At 32.7% G+C, this 18,939-nt stretch overlaps 1 protein-coding gene across 1 annotated transcript; it reads left to right on the top strand.

The window, feature by feature from the left end:
• The first annotated feature begins 10,805 nt into the window (after positions 1 to 10,805).
• Positions 10,806 to 18,560, top strand: LOC128190660 (uncharacterized). The gene is made up of 8 exons (XM_052862778.1): positions 10,806 to 11,016; positions 13,851 to 13,985; positions 14,532 to 14,630; positions 15,652 to 15,857; positions 16,979 to 17,228; positions 17,664 to 17,800; positions 18,280 to 18,282; positions 18,387 to 18,560. The coding sequence occupies exons 1-8, from the start codon at positions 10,806 to 10,808 to the stop codon at positions 18,558 to 18,560; spliced, it is 1,215 nt and encodes a 404-aa protein (XP_052718738.1).
• Positions 18,561 to 18,939: the final 379 nt, after the last annotated feature.

The following is an 18,939-nucleotide window of genomic DNA, read 5'->3' as shown; positions in this document are numbered from 1 at the left end:
CGCTGGCAGTGTAGATTTAATTGTGTTCAGATCCCCAGGGGTACGATGGAGGCAACAACAGGAGGTCGAATTTAAGCAAGGAATACTGTTGAATCATTTAATTTCAGGAGAAAATTTTTTGCAGATTATGGGTTTTTTTGCTTATTTTATTTCATAAATTAAGAAAGAATTTTTTTCTTCATCTGTCTTAGTGGAGATTCTTAATTTCTTGCTGAGGGTTACTCTCGAATACCACGAAAATTGTCATGATTCCACTGTATAGAGATAAATTTCAGATCGTTATACCAGGGGGTATGTTGTGAACACAACTAAGCAGGGAAGGTGGTCAAATATTTACACAGGAAGATATTGAGAAAAATATTTAAAAATCTTTTAAAACGTTTTGCTCAGAAAAACTGAAACCTGTGTGAAATCATTCAGGAAGTGTAGATTACAGTTTTTTAGCTCACCTGAGCTGAAAGCTCAAGTGAGCTATTCTGATCACATTTTGTCCGTCGTCCGTCCGCACGTCCGTCTGTCCGTCTGCGTCTGTAAACTTTTTACATTTTGAACTTCTTCTCTAAAACCGCTTATCCAATTTCAACCAAATTTGGCACAAAGCATCCTTATGGGAGGGGAATATAAATTGCAGTAATAAAAGTCTGATCTGTATTCAAAGCGGAGAAAACCTTGAAACTGTAGAAAAAGGGGGGTGCATTTTTAAAAATCTTCTTTTCAAGAACTACCGAGTTCAATTCAACGTAGTTTAGCATAAAGTATCCTTATGGGAAGGAAAATATAAATTGCAAAAATTAAGTGCTAATTCTGTTTCAAATCTGAGTTATTACGAAAATGATAATAAAGGAAAGGCGTGTTTCAATCAGGCTCGGCATACGATAAAATGGGTAGGCAAGACTTAGCCTGAGCAAAACAAAACAAAAGATTGGCAGGTATTAATCTGCCAATCTCATTAAAATTTGGGGATATTTGATGGACCAGTATATTTGTATTCGCTGTAAATATTGCTGCAAAATAATGCGTATTTGAAATTGACGATTGCCGATCTGCCCCGGCTTTTATTTTGCCACGGCCCGGGTTTGCATACCCATTTTACCATGACTCGTATTCCATACTTCTAAAACGAGGCTCTTTGTTTAAAGCAGCCATGACATTATACGAAAAAGGGTCGATCTGACTATGATGAATTTGTTTGCTATGCAACCGATCGCGTATGAAGGGAAATTTTTGAAACATGCAAAATATATTGGTGCCGATTTTGTGAAGTAAATTAAGGCTAGATATTTCAATGCGTTGACCGTTTTCACACATGACGTTGGTGTTAGCTAGTTCTGATTTTCGTTTCGTTTTCATTATTTATGCTTTGTAACCTGGGAACTATATATATTGTCTGTATTTCGTGATTTTTACGTATCAAATCAAACAGAGACTTCGGTAAATCAAACAGATAACTGTTTACCTGCGCCAATTAAGCAAAATCTGATGTAGGGGTACTGAAATACAATTCATTCTATCGGTAATTCGGCATTATCTTTTGCGAAATGGTAAATTAATGCAATAGGTTTTGCTGAGATGCTCGGCATTTTCTCGAGTTTATTCAGTTTAAATAGAGTTTGATATCGCTGACGGAAATATGTAGGTATATACATGTATATATATGATTCATTTCGAAAAAATAAATTGTGTTCTTTAAATTATTTGTTATACATGTAGTGCATGTTTCTTGTGTTTAATTGTTACCCTACAATATCTATTTACTAACCATATTTGAGTGTAAAGCTTCGAATTATAAGCAAGATACAGAGATTTGCTCACAATTCTATGTTTGTTCACAGATCTTAAAAGCTAAAGATTAAAAAAGTAAAAAATTTGTCAATATTTATTACGAACATTTCAAAGTCTGTTCTTCCAGAAACCAACTTATTGGATTGTAAACTTAACCTTTTAGCTCACCTGAGGATGGGGCCACAATGGGGGGTCGAAGTTTAACAAATGAATATATACAGTAAATCTTTAAAAATCTTCTACTCAGAAACTATCAGCCGGGAATACTGAAACTTGTATGGAAGTATCCTCAGGTAGTGTAGATTCAAAGTTGTGAAAATCATGACCCCCGGGGGTAGGGTGGGGCCACAATGGGGGGTCGAAGTTTAACATATGAATATAAAAAGTAAATCTTTAAAAATCTTCTTCTCAGAAAATAATCGGCCAAGAAAGCTGAGGCTTGTGTGGAAGCATTCTCAGGTAGTGTAGATTCAAAGTATCATGACCCCTGGGGGTAGGGTAGGGCCACAGTGGGGGATCAAAGTTTTACATAGGAATATAAACAGTAAATCTTTAAAAGTCTTTTTCTCAGAAACTAATCAGCCAGGAAAGCTGACACTTGTGTGGATGCATCCTCAGGTAGTGTAAATTTAAAGTTGTGAAAATCATGACCCCCGGGGGTAGGATAGGGCCACAATGGGGGATCGAAGTTTAACATAGAATTATATACAGTAAATCTTTAGAAATCTTCTTCTCAGAAACTAATCCGCCGGCAAAGCTGGAACTTTTGTGGAAGCATCCTCAGGTAGTGTAGATTCAAAGTTGTGAAAATAATAACCCCTGGGGGTAGGTTGGGGCCACAATGGGGGTCGAAGTTTAACATATGTTTATATAGAGTAAATCTTTAAAAATCTTCTTCTCGGAAACCAGCCAGGAAAACTGAAACTTGTGTGGAAGCATCCTCAGGTAGTGTAGATTCAAATTTGTGAAAATCAAGACCCCTGGGGGTAGGTTTGGGCCACAATGGGAGGTCAATGTTTTACATAGGAATAAACAGAGTAAATCTTTAAAAGTCTTTTTCTCAGAAACTAATCAGCCAGGAAAGCTGAAACTTGTGTGAAAGCACCCTCAGGTAGTGTAGATTCAAAGTTGTGAAAATAATGATCCCCAGGGGTAGGGTGGAGCCACAATGGGGGGGGGGGGGTCAAAGTTTAACAAAGGAATATATACGGTAAATCTTTATACTCTGTCCCAAGATATTTTGGATTCATGTTTGGACGATTTTTAATAAAAATACACTTACCTGTGAAAGAAGTGCAATTGAAATAGTTGTAAGGGATATTTTCCAAGATAATTTCATTGACACATTATCATCTTTCACTCGGAAAAATTCACAGGAACGAAAACAGATTCCTTACGGAGATTTATAATGGGGAATGTTTACATCTTTTCTCCATTCGGAATACACTCGGAATACATCGCGCAATATTTCAACGTTATCATCCGGGCTTGCTGCAATGCAAAATCTCCGTAGACATCACATTTTTGAGCACTGAATTGAAACCTGATAAGCTAACAGGGGCGTTTTGACTGAGAAATCTTGGAAATTTTTCATACTTTTGAATGAACATCGTTTGGATCCTGAGGTATTTATAAATATCAAACAATTAAGCCATACGTGAATCCAAAATATCTTGGGACAGAGTATAATAATCTTCTCAGAAACTAATCAGCCAGATGATTCTTTATAATTGTTAAGACTTTAGTCCCAGGCTCACGAGAAGGTTCAGAGTTTGATGTACGTTTATATCCCATATATAAACTATTGTTAGGGATCTTTTTGAGAACTGCAATACTCAACATATGATATGACTATAAAATCATTCTCTTAGAAAAGGGACTAATGATTATAAACATAAGAATATCCAGGGGAAAATGGATTTTATTTATACAGGATCTACATTTATTATTGTACATTGTCCAGATAGTTTGTATTATGACTCCATTGAGCTGATTTTATCATACCTATTGTTCCTCAGGTGAGCGATGTGGCCCATGGGCCTCTTGTTTAAATCATCATCCCGGAGATAGGGTAGGTGGACAATGGTTATCAAGTCTTTACATAAGAATATTTATAAAAAAAGCAACTAAAACATCTTCTTTTCACAAACGAGTTGGCTAGAAAGCTAACGCATGAGACGGAGCATCATCAGGTAGTTTATATTTAACGAGGCCGGGTCTAATTTGTTCTGCCCTAGATTTTTGGATGAAACTTTTTACATGAATTTCTACTGATATAATTATTATTTTAAGATTAAAAAATAAGACATTTACCACACCGTTTGTTTAGGGGGTCATCTCAAAGTGTGTTAATCTTTAACATAGGACCCTATGGGATTTTGCTTGAAATGTATCAATTTTGCATATTTTTTACATTTTTTCAAAACTTCTGCCCTAGGGATTTCTTTTTCTGTTCTACATATTAAAGTTATTGCTAAAAGGCATCTAATGGTCAAATAAAAAAAACCTTTTACCTCCTGGTTTGTTCCAGGGGTCTTATCAAAGTTGATTTTTGTATGCCCAATTTCCCAGATTCGTCAGATAATGGCTATTTTTTATTTGACAAAAGCGGAAAAGGTGATCTAAATAGTATTATTAAAACATTCAGACATATTTAAGTAATAAAAAAATATATAACATCACATATTAAGGGTCATTGATATAAAATACATGGTTACTGTCTGAAATATATGAATTAAGCTATATTTAGGCGGGTTAAGAAAACGTGACAGAAGGCTAGGCTTGCTGAACCCTCTTCACGTTTTCGACCCGAGCCCAAATATAGCTTATACTTCGAGACATTTATGTTTATTCCACAATATAACATTATTTTTACGCATCAAACAAGATATTTTCAACAATTTTCGCTGAATATATTTGCAGTTGAAACTATCACGCCATGGCGTCAACCAAGCAAAAAGATGACGTCACAATACAAATGAAACGCTGCGCGAAAGCGTGCGTACTCGTTCTGTACTCGGCCTCGTTAAGCTTGTTAAAATCATTATCACAAGGTATTAAATGGGGGGGGGGGGCAATAGTGGAGGCGAATTAATGAAAAAAAAGATAGAATAAAAAAATGAAACAATAAAAGAAGCTAAATGTTTAACTTAAGATTATGTTTTTCAAAAGAGGATGGCTAAAAAATTACTATCTAATATATTTGGAATACATGGACAATCTTTTTTGCAATGTCTGGATCAATGTTAACACTTTGTTGACACTTTCTTAGGAAAATACTTTTTAATGCGTATTTATGAAAATAATTGACGGAATAAAAATATCAGGTGCATGATTTGTTCCATAAAAATGCATTCCAATACTTAGCATATCGGGGTTTTTTTATTATCAAGTACTCTATTAGCTAAACGATTCTTTGTTAATTTTTTTTTTATCTGATAGTTTTCATTATAAGCTCAGTTTTACAACTAAATAGTGCAGATATGAGCTAAATGATTCTTTGATGTTCTTTGTTGTCTTATGGTTTGTTTATTGTTAGCTACATTTAACGATTGATATTGGTATTTTTTAAATCGTTAGCTATGAACTCTAGTATTTATTGTAATAATCTAAAGTTTATTTTTGCCATCTTTAATTTTTATTATTTGCTGATTGTTTGTCAATAAATACGTATCAAAGTTTGTCAAAATTTTCTATTAAGTTTTTTATTTCTTTTATTGATCTAAAACACATTACATGTAAATTTTTGCTATCTATAGACAAAAATAGAGTAGTTTCTTTTAAGTTAAGATGATTTGAATGGCTTAAAGGTAGCTTTTTCTATCATTATTGTTGTCCATTCTGTATTTAATTATAAAGCAACGATGTTGTTATTTTGTTAGGTGAATATCAATGTATTATAAAGGTCGAGGTAAAATAACAGTTTCGTTAATAATTTTTGTTCTGATTATGTGATATCGGTGTTCTCAGTTAGGGTGTTTGAGACTCATGAAAGATATTTTATCACTTAACAATGTAACCTTTGTTATTTTTATTTGTGTTCATTTGATTTACATTATTCCACAAATATTCTTTATAAACTCTGCTAATTTTGAAAACTTGTCAATTTACTTTTTTTTCAATCAAAGAAAATATGTTTGTATTTAGTTTAAATGTTGAATGAACCCTTTATTTTTTTTTTTATTAAGCCAACATTTTTCCATTTATGTTAGGAAATTGATCTTTATACAAATAAATGGTACAATAGACTAAATTTGATTATATCTCCCTGTATGATAAAGTTTAAGCAACAAAACACCATAAACAATAACATAACCAGTAGAGACATCGCCGACATAGTTATCTCATACAGACAACCAGTCTGTACCCAGGGTCCAATGCACATAATTTTGGATCTAACATATTCACTCTTCCAGTAAATGTTATACCAAACCTCTATCTTTACTCCTTACTAATATTCTTACAGTAGTGAAGGAAATACTTTGCAATAATATACTCAAGAAGTGGTGTGAATCAGATGTGGATGCTAAACAACTCTAAATAATTATAAGAAACTTCGAGGTCATAAAATCTTACCAAAATCAATAGCATCAAAACGTACGAATTTTCAACGCTTTTTACAACCATTCCCCATGACAAATGTAAATCTAGGCTTTTTAAAATCATTCACAGTTGTTTCTTCAATAAAAATGGAAGTCGTGAAAATCCTTACCTTGTCATTGGAAATCTAAAAAATCCTTGTTTAAAAACCTTTCTGATTGCACACACAAGTATTCTGAAGTTGACATTGAAAGATGCTTGAGTTTCTGATAGACAACATCTGTACAGTTTTGTAAATCAAGTCTTCCAACAACCTGTTGGAATTCCCATGGGTACCAATTGTGTCCCATTGTAAGCAGGTCTATTTTTCTATTCTTATCAAGCAAAATTTATTAAAAAACGTGTACCTGAAAATAATAAATTACTTACTGTGGCCTTTAACTCAAACTGTAGGTATATCGACGACGTATTATCAATTAATAATCGTTATTTTCATACTTATGTTGACTTGACATATCCCAGTGAACTTGAAATAAAAGATATCACAGAGTATGCGTCATCTGTTTCATATCTGGATATTTTACTGGAAATTGACATTGATGGTAACTTAACAACAAAACTTTATGATAACCGCGACTACTTCAATTTTTCTGTAGTCAACTTTCCTTAATTAAGTAGCAAAAATTAATTAAGTAGCAAAATATCTCAGTTAATTCCATACACAAAGGCTTGCTGATCGTATGAACAGTTTCTAAGGCGAGGCAGACTACTGACAAACAAATTGATAAATCAGGACTATCAACAATCTCGTTTAAAGTCATCTTTTCGTAAGTTTTACGGTCAATTCAACGACCTTGTCAGCAAATACACTTTTCTAGTGGGTCGCATGCTGTCAGAAGTTTTCATACTACTTGTTAGACCATAATTAATCGCCTAATTGTCTACGCACTTTTCCGGGGTTTTTCCTGATTATGACAAAGAGCACACAGCGGGTGTGACTGGTCAGCAGAGGATGCTCACTGATCCTATTTCTATCATTTTAGAGGTCCGTGTTGCTCTGCTTTAAATTTGTATTTCGTTTTATGGATTTTTCAGATGGTTGACAATTTGTTATTGTCATTTTTTCACCCACTTGATTGGCAGTAGCTTGCCTCGCATTAAGCATGTTCATACGTAGAACATGCCCTATTATTTCATTTTCTTATATAATTGTCAAGAACAAAACAATATACCGATAGGAAAGTAATTGGGACAAGCAGATTATTGACCAGAAACGTTTGTAATATATATAAATGGCTGTATTTTAAAGAATGGAGAAACACTGTTATATATTTTATATTTCAGAAAACTCAAAAAGTGTATAAGACGAGCATGTGTTATCAATTTACAAAAGGGAAGTCAAACAATCCTTAAATATTAATATCAGAATGATACTACACTAGTACCGATAACACAAATCATTGAAAATACACGTAGAATATGCGGACGGGTCTTAGCTTTCTCCTTCTTTGGAGCATCCGATTTATTGGTAAGTTTTATCATATTATCATATTCATTGCAAAAGTTATATTTTTTTATCTCCAAACTCTTGTATTTCCTATTCTCTGCTTCATTTATCACCATTTCATTCAAAATGTGTGTGATAGTTATCAAACTTTACTGAGGATTTACCTTATGAATATCTTGATTACTGCATTATTACCAAATGATTGTGTTTAAGAGCTGATACGTTATTATCTGTGCTCAGTTTGCTATATGTGACAGTGATTGAAATTAAGTCTTATAGCAGGTATAATTAATGATTACAAACAATAAATACTGACATTTTAGTGAATTCATATCTGGTCTATTGAATAATTTTTTTAATTACAGAATGATCGGGATGTTGATACCGATACGTTATATTCTTAAAACCAAAATAAACATTTAAGTGTTTTGGGATTTTTAAAATTCAAAACAATACAATTGTTCATATACTGTAAATTTCTAACCAAACGCGAGAAATTAATATCCACGAGAAACACCCCTCGTAGATTTTAGATTTTAATTAAGGAAACAAGTCAGCGCCCTTGATCATTAACTTTTTAAAGTGCGTTGATATTATCGATGTTATCCCACTTTGAAAATGTTTTTTGAAATACTTGATACTTTTTTAGTAGAATAGATATGTTTTGACATTGTTTAGCTAAATGAAACTTCAGAGAACCGTTATGGTAGAGATTCGGAACTAATTTGATAAATAATTTCTTGATTAAAGGTTTCATTGTAAGCTCACGCAGTTTAAAATTTTTCCAATAAGATTTGTATTATCCAAAGATATGAAATCACCACTATCTTTTCATCCACTATAACTACTTTGATTAATTTTTTTAATAAATAATTTTTTATTCATGCATTTTTCCAGTTTCGATCGATAGGAACTTGTCTCTTAGGATTTAGAACAAAATTTCCTTTGCAGTAAATTATGGATCGAAATTTCATTTGTATCGGGATATGTATAAATTAATTTCATATTCCTGTTAGCAGAAAGTTTAACTCAACCAGAAAGGTTTACCAAGCTATTGTTTGTCGTAACAGGATGTACCCGTAATTTCAACTTATCACTAAATGCCACTGCCATCAAAAATGTAAGCTATGTAATAAGCTGTAGCACTGCAGTATAAATATAGTTAAATTGTCTCTCTATTTTGTCTCTTCTCAATTTTGTTTTGAACTGTGATTTTTTTTTTGGGGGGGGGGGGGGGGGTTATTTACCCTTTTTTCCTCTTTCAAGTTTCCCTGCACTTATACATATGTGAACAATGCCCCAATTCTTTCCCTCGCTCTCTCCCCTTTATTTACTCTCTCTCCCCTTTATTTACTCTCTCTCTCTCTCGCTCTCTCTTTCTCTCTCTCTCTCTCTCTCTCTCTCTCTCTCTCTCTCTCTCTCTCTCTCTCTCTCTCTCTCTCTCTCTCTCTCTCTCTCTCTTCTCTCCCAAAATTTACTTTCACTACTTAAGAACTGTATAATATAGAAACATCAAAAAGTTAGAAGCTTTCCAAGATGATCTTATAAACATATGTACAAAATATGTCATGTATGTACATATATGTGTTATGAAAGTGAAATATTTATTTTAAAACAAAACTTCCAATGTGGTAATTGTAAATTCTACAAACTCAATTATAGAAAACTGATCAAATATTACTCAAATGCTTTTTAAACTACAGAAATTTCGACCAAAAAATTTCATAACTTGATATCATATAATTGCACACATGAGAAAAGGGTGAAAAGGGTGGCAATTTTTGGCCCATTTTGAAAGTTTTACAGAATTGAATAAAACATATCACACAAATGTCAAACCTGAAATTTTATGACTTAAAACCAATTTTAGGTTGATTTTCTCTGTATTTTAAACTATTTAAACAAAAAAAAAAATGTGGTTTCGTGTTATGCACATGCAACGTCAAAACAGTTTTAATGTAAAAATGACTGTGACTTTGAACCGTAATAGATGTAAAATACGGTACTCTGTAATTTTATTTAATCATGGACTTCTTTGTAGGTCAGTATGTGGTTATATGGACCCTATCAAGGGATTTTGAATGAAGACAGAACGTGATATAGACTGAGCTCGCGAGGTCAATATCAACTTTCTGTGTCTTTGCTCAATGTTACTTAGCAAAAGTCCATATAGCTACATGTTGATTGTACGATGATGTCCATGATAGTAATATTATATGTAATTACCAAATTAGATAATTAAAATAACTTAGTCTAGTATATGTAGTACATTAGCTAAACTCAGACAACCAGATTTCCTAAGATCTTTGCGTAATTGTCAAAGGCAGATGATCAAGGTCAGTTGACGATAAAGACTCATTGTCAAGGGATTTTTCTTTGGATAACACTGGATTTTCTTAAAACCAAAAAATAACAAAAATAGTTGTTTTAGTAATTACGCACCTTTGTGTCTTAGTAGTATGTACAGTACAGTACAGTCGCAACTGGATCCAGTTTGTCTTGGTTGATTTAAAATGTTGTTTATTATCCATCTCATTTCAAAAATCTACCAGACCTTGAAATTTAATCGAACATAAATCTCAAATGATGTAGGATGAGGATTTCACGAAAGAAATTTAATGAAATATTCATTTCATAATGTAACATTGCGCGTTCATCAATCAAAACCAATTTCAAAGTATGTTTCTTCATAAAATAATAATTTTATAATGCATCGGTGTGGTATTGCTCTCTCTCTCTCTCTCTCTCTCTCTCTCTCTCTCTCTCTCTCTCTCTCTCTCTCTCAAAATATATATATCAATATATCTATATATCACTTGTACAATGAGAATGTTGTCAATTTATCCAGACACCCCTCTCATCATTGATTAACATGATCGAATATGTAATCCATTTGTGAAAAAAAAGAATTCATCGTTTAGGTTCAAATGCAAAATTGATTCCCTCCACACCAAGTTATGTGAGTGAATGGAAACCGATGTCCGCCAACTCAGCCATCTCTAGACTTGTCCTTCAACACGACCTTCGGGAGGATCCTGCATATGTCAAGGTGGATGCGCGGACGAACACTGGGTTTATATTTCCTGCGTTTGGATCCGCCCAGCAGGATGAAGACGCTTATGTGATGTATGGTGGTGTGGTGTTCTTCTATAACAGGACGCACATTGATATATTCGTTTCTCATTTGGGTAACAGCAATAAATCAAGAAAGAACTGGGCACGATGTATACAGGTTAATCTTTTAAATTACCGTTTGTATGTTGATAGGTATTAAACACACATTAGCCACGTAGAGACCATGTTTATCTCATACACAGTCAGTATGAAATATATCTCCCCTTGAGCATTATGACGCCATTCAAAGTGTATTATGACGTCAGCTCTCGTATTGAAAGTGAAACTTGTAACTTTGTTACAAAATGCTTGATATTCATTGTTTGATTGTCATTTACACTAAGGCAGTCAGTAAGATGTAATCGTTACATAGTCATGAAGGGATCGGGTACGGGATGATACCTGGTTAGTAAATTTCATACCTGGCGAGGCGAAAACCTTATAGATCAGATACAGCAATATGCTTGAGAATGATTTAAGTATTTCAATTTTAGACGGGGTCACTACTGAAAGAGAGTGCAGATAGTTATCAATTATTTTAGTTAATACCGTCAAAAAAGACACGCGTTTTAAATAACCCTTATTCCTCTATTTATAATCTAAATTCGTTAAGGAAACAAAATATCTTTGATATGGGATTAGATATTCTTTCCGAGTATATTATCATTCTCTCACCAGGTCCTAGAGGTCGTTCTTCGCAAGCTGCGCAAAGCTTGACTTTTGTGGAGAGAATGGTTCATTAGGTGCAGCGATTTATTGAATGAGTTCCGTAACTGTGTTTGCATAAATATGGAAAGGTATACGTTTTTGTGAATTAAGTTAAAATCAGTTTCAAAAATACGTAAATTTGTGGACAATGATTAGTACGAATTGTGTAGAAATAGCACATCAATAAACATTAGAGGGGCATGGTCACGATTTTTGTTAAATTCTTTTTTTTTTTTTCTATTATTTAAAATGCTTTTAAAATGCCTTTCCAATGACCAAATGAAATTTGAGAGTCATTATCACAATTTAAAGCACGATACAGGACTCACAATTTTTGTCTTGTAAACAAGGCTCGTGCCATGTTTTTGTTTACATCAGTTCAATTTACCGGCTAAAGTTCTTTTCAAAGCTGATTTTTCTACTCTTTATTCGTTTTGTGCATAAATTAACAGTTACTACATTCATTTTAGGTCTAAAACTTGAGTTTTGACTTCAAAGTTCAAATGTAAACAAAGACTTTGTTAACATAGCAAAGATTTGTAAGCTCTGTAACTTGCTTATAACTCAACGAATGACACTCAAATTTTAGTTGCCTATTAAAAATGTCTTACTGAAGCATTGTAAACATCAAAATCGGAAAAATAATTTTTGACCAAAATTGTGACCATGCCCCTTTAAATCTAAACAAAGCATTTCATGAAAATATTGTTATTCAACGATTATTGATGAAACCACAGTAAATAGTGGACAATCTCATTAATAATTATAGGTGTTGAATGCTGAAACGTATCTCAAACTTTTGCATTTCTCTAGTCACAAAAGAGTTCAAAAGTTGTAATTTTTTATTAAACATTCTAACACCTAAATGCTCCAAAATCAAGCGCGAGAACACAGCTTTCTTTAAAACATAATTACTTCAATTTTCAAATAAAAATTCAGACATTCTGTCCTTACCTCCTTGTTCATTCACCCTTAAGTGAATTAATCTTAATTTCAATTTCGCAAAAGTACTGTTTAACCATATGAATAAAGATTATACATTTTGGGTGGTCATTGCATCAATCCTTATGCAATAATATAGCTTAAAGAACAAAGTTATATGCTAATGTTTATGTTATCCGGCTAGGTTGGAATATATATTTAATTGTTTTACATGCAATGAGACATACGTTATACTTTACTTTTGTACTTCATAACAGAACCAATAAAAATTTATATTTTATATCATTCCTTCATCAATGTCATAATGTTTATTACCAGAAACTCAGCTGATCTCTTTCTAATTGGTGAATATATAACATCAATATATACTTATAAAATACCCCTGAATATGGTTGAACATTTTAAATTCACATTGTTGTAGCAAATAGAAGTTACTGTAGTACTTATTGCAAATAAGAAAATTATAAATTTTTATCCTAGTTTTGAAACCTGATTTTGTATTCTCTTTTTTTACTGATGTCTGTAGACATGCACCTCTTTGAAAAAATGTTTGAAATACGCGTCAATTCATTTCTTCCAAAACACGCATTAAAATTGCGCTTAATACACTAAAGTTGCGTTAATTTTTTTTTTTTTTTGGAGGGGGGCACCATGAATAATTAAAATGGCAGCAGCAACTACCCTTGTTAGTGTTTCTGTATATATACAAATATAACTTTGTACAATACTTCGGCAGATGGAGAGTAACATGCAGTCAGTGCTCGCACCTCCGACTCTCAACCACATGGAAAATTATATAACTTATATAAGTTTGCAGACTTTTCATAAAACTTATGAATCGGATATCAACTTGTGTTTTTTCGTTGATCACAATTAAATTAAATAAATATAATTATTTGAATAAATGTAATCGCTTTGATCTTCCGACTAACTTTTTTCAGTTTTCCTTTGGGCCCCTTTTTGAATAAAATACTGTTGTGTCAAATTTCTAAAATTAAACAGGGCTGTCCTAGCTGACATTCAGTAAAGATTTCAGCCGGAAAATCAGACTGAAAGCCGAATTTTAACATAAATTGAAACATTCAACCGCAGCTCAAAATTATTTTGAAGACAATTTGGACAACAATTACAAATTCAAAATTTCAACACCCTGCCTTTCAGTACCTACACTGATTTGATCTTATAGCTACCTTTCTGTTTGTTATTTAAAAACAGGTATTTAACGCTCAAAGTATTTGTTGTTGTTCTTATGATAAAGGAGCAGAGAGTAAGTGGATTGGTCCTCAAAACATTGTTCGCGTGTACGAGTCCATTACTGTTCAGGCTAAAGCTTGGAGATCACGTGACCTGCCTCCACCTACCTGGAAGAGTCAAACTATAGATGTTAAGGAAGGTTAGTTCGGACAGCGTGGTTGCTACCTAGAGTCATATTCTTTTATTGTTATGCTTCTTATGTCAAACATAAGTTAATTCAGTTACACTTTCTGCCGGTTTCTCCAAGATTACAATTACAGGTAAAAATGTCGACAGCTTTGTTTCAAAATAAATGTCAACACTTACAACAAATATAATACTATCGAACTGATTAAGACCTATTAATTTGATGCACCACTAAAAAGTCACAACATATCTCAAGTCTAACTCACCTGTATACTAAAATGTTTGCAAACGTATCGTTTTTGTTTTGAGGTCGCGATGAAAATTTCATTTTAAATGTAAGAGAGTCAAGCTATTTTTTGTGAAGATATCGACGATTATAAGAGAGTCTTCATAATAAAGAAATGAAATGTCTATATTTGTATAAAATAGTTTCTGATATTGTTGTCAAAATACTTTTATTCAATTTGCTTCATAGAATGAAAAGGATTAAACGTTTAGATATATCAAAACACAAATGCCTAGTTAATATTACAGCTATAATTTTATTTTTTTCTAACAGGTGGCTGTTTGAATGCATCACTTAACCATACACTTAACAAATATCCTGACCTAATTCTTGTACAGATTCGAAACAATGGGCGTATTTTTCATGGACAAGGTAATATGTCATATTAATAATTTTATAAACAATAATTGTTGTAGTTTGATTGCGGTATCGATGATGCTTAATGTTTATACTCCAAACATTTTTTTCTGGGTTCATACTACGATTACCAAACCACATGTATTTCAAAATATTCTGTTTAGAATAGTAAGATAATGACCTTGTAATGTATAATCAAAAGTTGCTGCTTTGATAATGATTAAAACATTAAAATTGCCATTTGGTCAGCATGGATTGGTCTTTTTGTTTATAATGATAAATATAGAAGTTTATAATGCTATGCCAACATTTGGAAGTAAAACATCAAGTTATGAGCAAGATACAGTGTTCATAATTCTTTGTTTTGTAAACAAAGCTCGAATATTGTCATTTTTACATATGTATAGTATTGGTGTAAGTTTCAAATAAATGTATCTTTCTTTTGTTGATAATAGTATTTAAGAAGATACTGAATTAGTTTAGATTGTCTTTTATGTGTCATTTTGTCTAAAAAATGGTAATTCTCTACATTACATTTTTTGTAAACAACTATAGAACTCGAGCTTTCTTTACATAACAATCGATTTTTACCTCTGTATCTCGCTTGTAACTTGACTTTAACATTAAATATTTTGGTCAATCATTTAAAATGCACCAGTTATCCATATTATACATAAAAAATAAAAAGATGATTTTTTTAATCTCAAATCGTGTCCAAGTCCCTTTAACAAAAGGAAAGTAGAAATGTTTCGGCTTTTTTAACATCCGGTTGTATCAAATGATTAGCGGGTTCAAACATTACGTAATAAGAAATTCATCGTACCATATGCGTCCAAAAAAGTAAAAATCATGATATCGGCTAAGTGGATAAATACATAAATATCAAATAGGGTCATAAAACGTAGCCTATGTTGTGACTTTGTTTCAAATTTAAAAGGGTTAAATGCTGAGAACGCAGTGTGTACTAAATGTTTAGATGTTACAGTACTTTTGTGTAAATTTGATATGATAGATTTTTTTTCGTTCAATATTTTAGGATTATCATTGATAGCTATTGCCGACGGATGGGGAGAAAAGACAAACATTTTACATATCAAGGATGGATCAATCACAGTTACTGCTTGGGATTTGACAGGATTCAAGGAAAATGAAATTGTAATAAAAAAGCGTTTGCAAGAAGTTGAAACCGCAAAGAACTTGCTCACTGAAAACTTAGCTACAGGCAATTTTATCAATGTTCAGGTGTTATATTTGAATTGCACATATTAACTTAATATGAACAATAGAAGTAATGTAGGCCAGTTTAGACTAAACACCGACAAACAAAAGTTTCAACTTGAGGCTAAGTAATTGAAGATTGTCACATGCAAATTTTAAAATACTTGATCAATTACTGTATTAAAAGAAAATTATCGCTTATTTGAGATTCATTCATTTTGATTTTGACAGTGATTTTACCTGTATTCTCTTTTCTGATTTTTTTTTATCAAAATATTCTGGCTCAAGACAATCACTATATAATTACTAAATACGAGAACTTTGATGTAATTACTTGTCTTAAACATCAAGTTGTTTATTATGTGAATTAATAGGTCTAATATTTAAATAAAACATTATATTTCATCTAAGAAGAGAGATTAAAGTTAAGTCAATTTCTACCTCATTTCAATCACGAAGTTCTATATGATACGATACAAATAAAGAGGAAAAAGTCATCTACTGGTGATAGATATGACATGTATATATTTAATTTACTATTGCAGCATTTCGCTTCAAACTAAAACAAACTGCTACGGACTGAGATTGTTTGTCTCGCATTTTTCCTTCACTTTGTCAGAACTTAATTGTCGATTTACCGGAAATCCCGCCACTTCCTTCATGTTCATGTTGATTTGCTACTATAACGTTACCAATGAAGTCTTCATGACGTGACGAGACATACATTGTTATTTTATTCCTTTTTTATGCCAACAAATATATTGGCGTTCTGTGATAAAATCCCTTTGATATTACTTATCCCTTCAATGCATGGATTGCTCCATCGCGGGGATATAAAAATAGATACAAAACCTAATTTGTAATGTCAAATTACGAAGTTTCGAGCCTCTAAATTATAAAGGTTAATTTGATTAATATATTGGTTTCCTGAAATATTGCGACTAAATGTGACAACTATTGCAAAGTATGGATTAGTCTATCAGCACCAAATCATCGGACTCTGGCGCAGACTATCGGGCTTTAGCACGACCATCGTATTTTGCGTGACCATTGGACTTAAAAATAAATTTGGAGTCCTACATAAATACATGTACTATTTATAGTTTGCACGTGCAATTTTTATCTTGTATCATCATATTTTAAAGCTTCACGTGCTTGATGGTGCAAACAAGAATTTCCGGTTTGATGGCGTCGGGTCTGTGATAAATGAAGCTGAACCATACGGGGGACTCGTGTACGGTTACAACGACTCTGTGGTAGCTATCTGGGTACCCCACAAAAGAGAAAGTGAAGAATCAGCAGCTGTTTTCATGTTAGGAAAGATTTGGGGATGGAACTTCAAGGAGCAAATGACTAATGACGTGGACATAGTCTTAACAATCATGGATGTGCTGGGTATAATATAGATAAAGATAAATCAAAGTTTCTTATTGTTAATTTTCCATCGATACGCTAGCTTAAGGTTAACAATAATGGACGTTATGGACTTATTTTAAAATGGTAAATAAGTGATGTATTCGTTTGTTGATTTATTTTGACATGCTTAATGTAATTGACCATAACACACTTGAGTCGTGTAACGTGTTTAATTAAGGGTAAACATTATATCAAGCGGAGTTGATGATAAATTGTGTTTCTATAGAATAACCATTTTCATACCCTTCAAATAACTTGATCAATGGATTCTTGAAATTGCATAGCTATAAAGTCAGCTGCAATATATTGAAAATGCAGACAAATGCAGAACCTTTTTGTGTCCATGAATTCCTTAGCAAGATTAGCTGTCCATTTTATTTCCAAAAAATAAATACATATTGTTTTTATCTTTAGTGCCAATCTGTTTACTTGAGGTAAATACGTCGACAACACACATAGATTCTTCATTCCAATATGAAAGTTACAACAATTCTTTCCTAGAATTTGCTTATGGTGATGAAATCACATTGACGTGTAAACGTGGTTATAAAGTATTGGATCCAACTGTGAAAATGATGTGTAATCCTGAGCATAACGGTACATGGAGTAGAACACTTACTTCCATATGCAGAGGTACATGTATATACTGGTATTCATTACATAATCTAGCCAAATATGACCGCAAACTTTCTGATTTTTATAGCCTCAGTTATTTATTCTTTTTTAATAGTTCATTGTTCTCAGAAATTGTTTGTCCGGATCCTTTTATAATGAACACAGACATGTTGCATTACGATACCTCTTATGGAGGACTTGTATTATACACATGCACTGCTGGATACAGATACATAAGTGGCGATCTCCGACGGACATGTGTCGGAAATGGTAGTTGGAATGGAACATAACCTCTGTGTGAAGGTGTGTAACTCTTCTAAATTACAAAGATGTAATCACTACTAAAAACAATTACATCATTTATACTTGTTTCTAAATCACATTGAATGTATTCGACGTGTGTTTATCTTTTTAGAATGTAAGTGTCCTTGTTCAGCTATTGGCTCGGCACTGATTAAATCTAACGACACAGAGAAAGTAAATCAACGAATCAAATAATTGCGGTCCATGCTGTCTATACAGAAAAACATGACTGCTAAAGCTAGGCTTCTAAAGATATGTGCATCTGATCCGCGACCATCCGCCAAGGGAATAGGAGTCGTGTTGGGAATAGGAGTTTTAGTTGTTATCATTTCAAGCATTGTTCTCCTGGATCTACCCAATCTTATAAATGCAGTCAAATCAAAGAAGCAGTGAAAAGAAAAGATATGGAACAAACTTAGGATAAACCATACTTAAATGAATGGAATCCAAATTTGTTTAAATGAAAGTCACGCTCTCTTAAGAGTGAAAACATTTTGAATAATAATAAAAGCGTAGTTTTCAAAACTCTTTTCCTTCAAAATTATTTGGCCAGAATAGCTAAATCATGTAGAAGCATCCTTAGCTAGTGTGGATTCAAACGATTTTCCCCAGGGGTTTAGTATATCCACAAAAGAGGGTAATATGTAGAGAAAAATCTTTCAAAAATCTTCTCAAATCATTTTGCTAGAAAAGCCGAAACTTATGTGAAGGAATCCGCTGGCAGTGTAGATTCAAGTTTGTTCAAATCCCCAGTGGTACAATGGAGGCAACA

This window comes from Crassostrea angulata, chromosome 6 (assembly GCF_025612915.1).
Source record: "Crassostrea angulata isolate pt1a10 chromosome 6, ASM2561291v2, whole genome shotgun sequence".
NCBI lineage: Eukaryota > Metazoa > Mollusca > Bivalvia > Ostreida > Ostreidae > Magallana > Magallana angulata.
The sequence above is the reverse complement of the archived record's forward strand: the minus strand, read 5'-3'. Positions and strand labels throughout refer to the sequence as shown.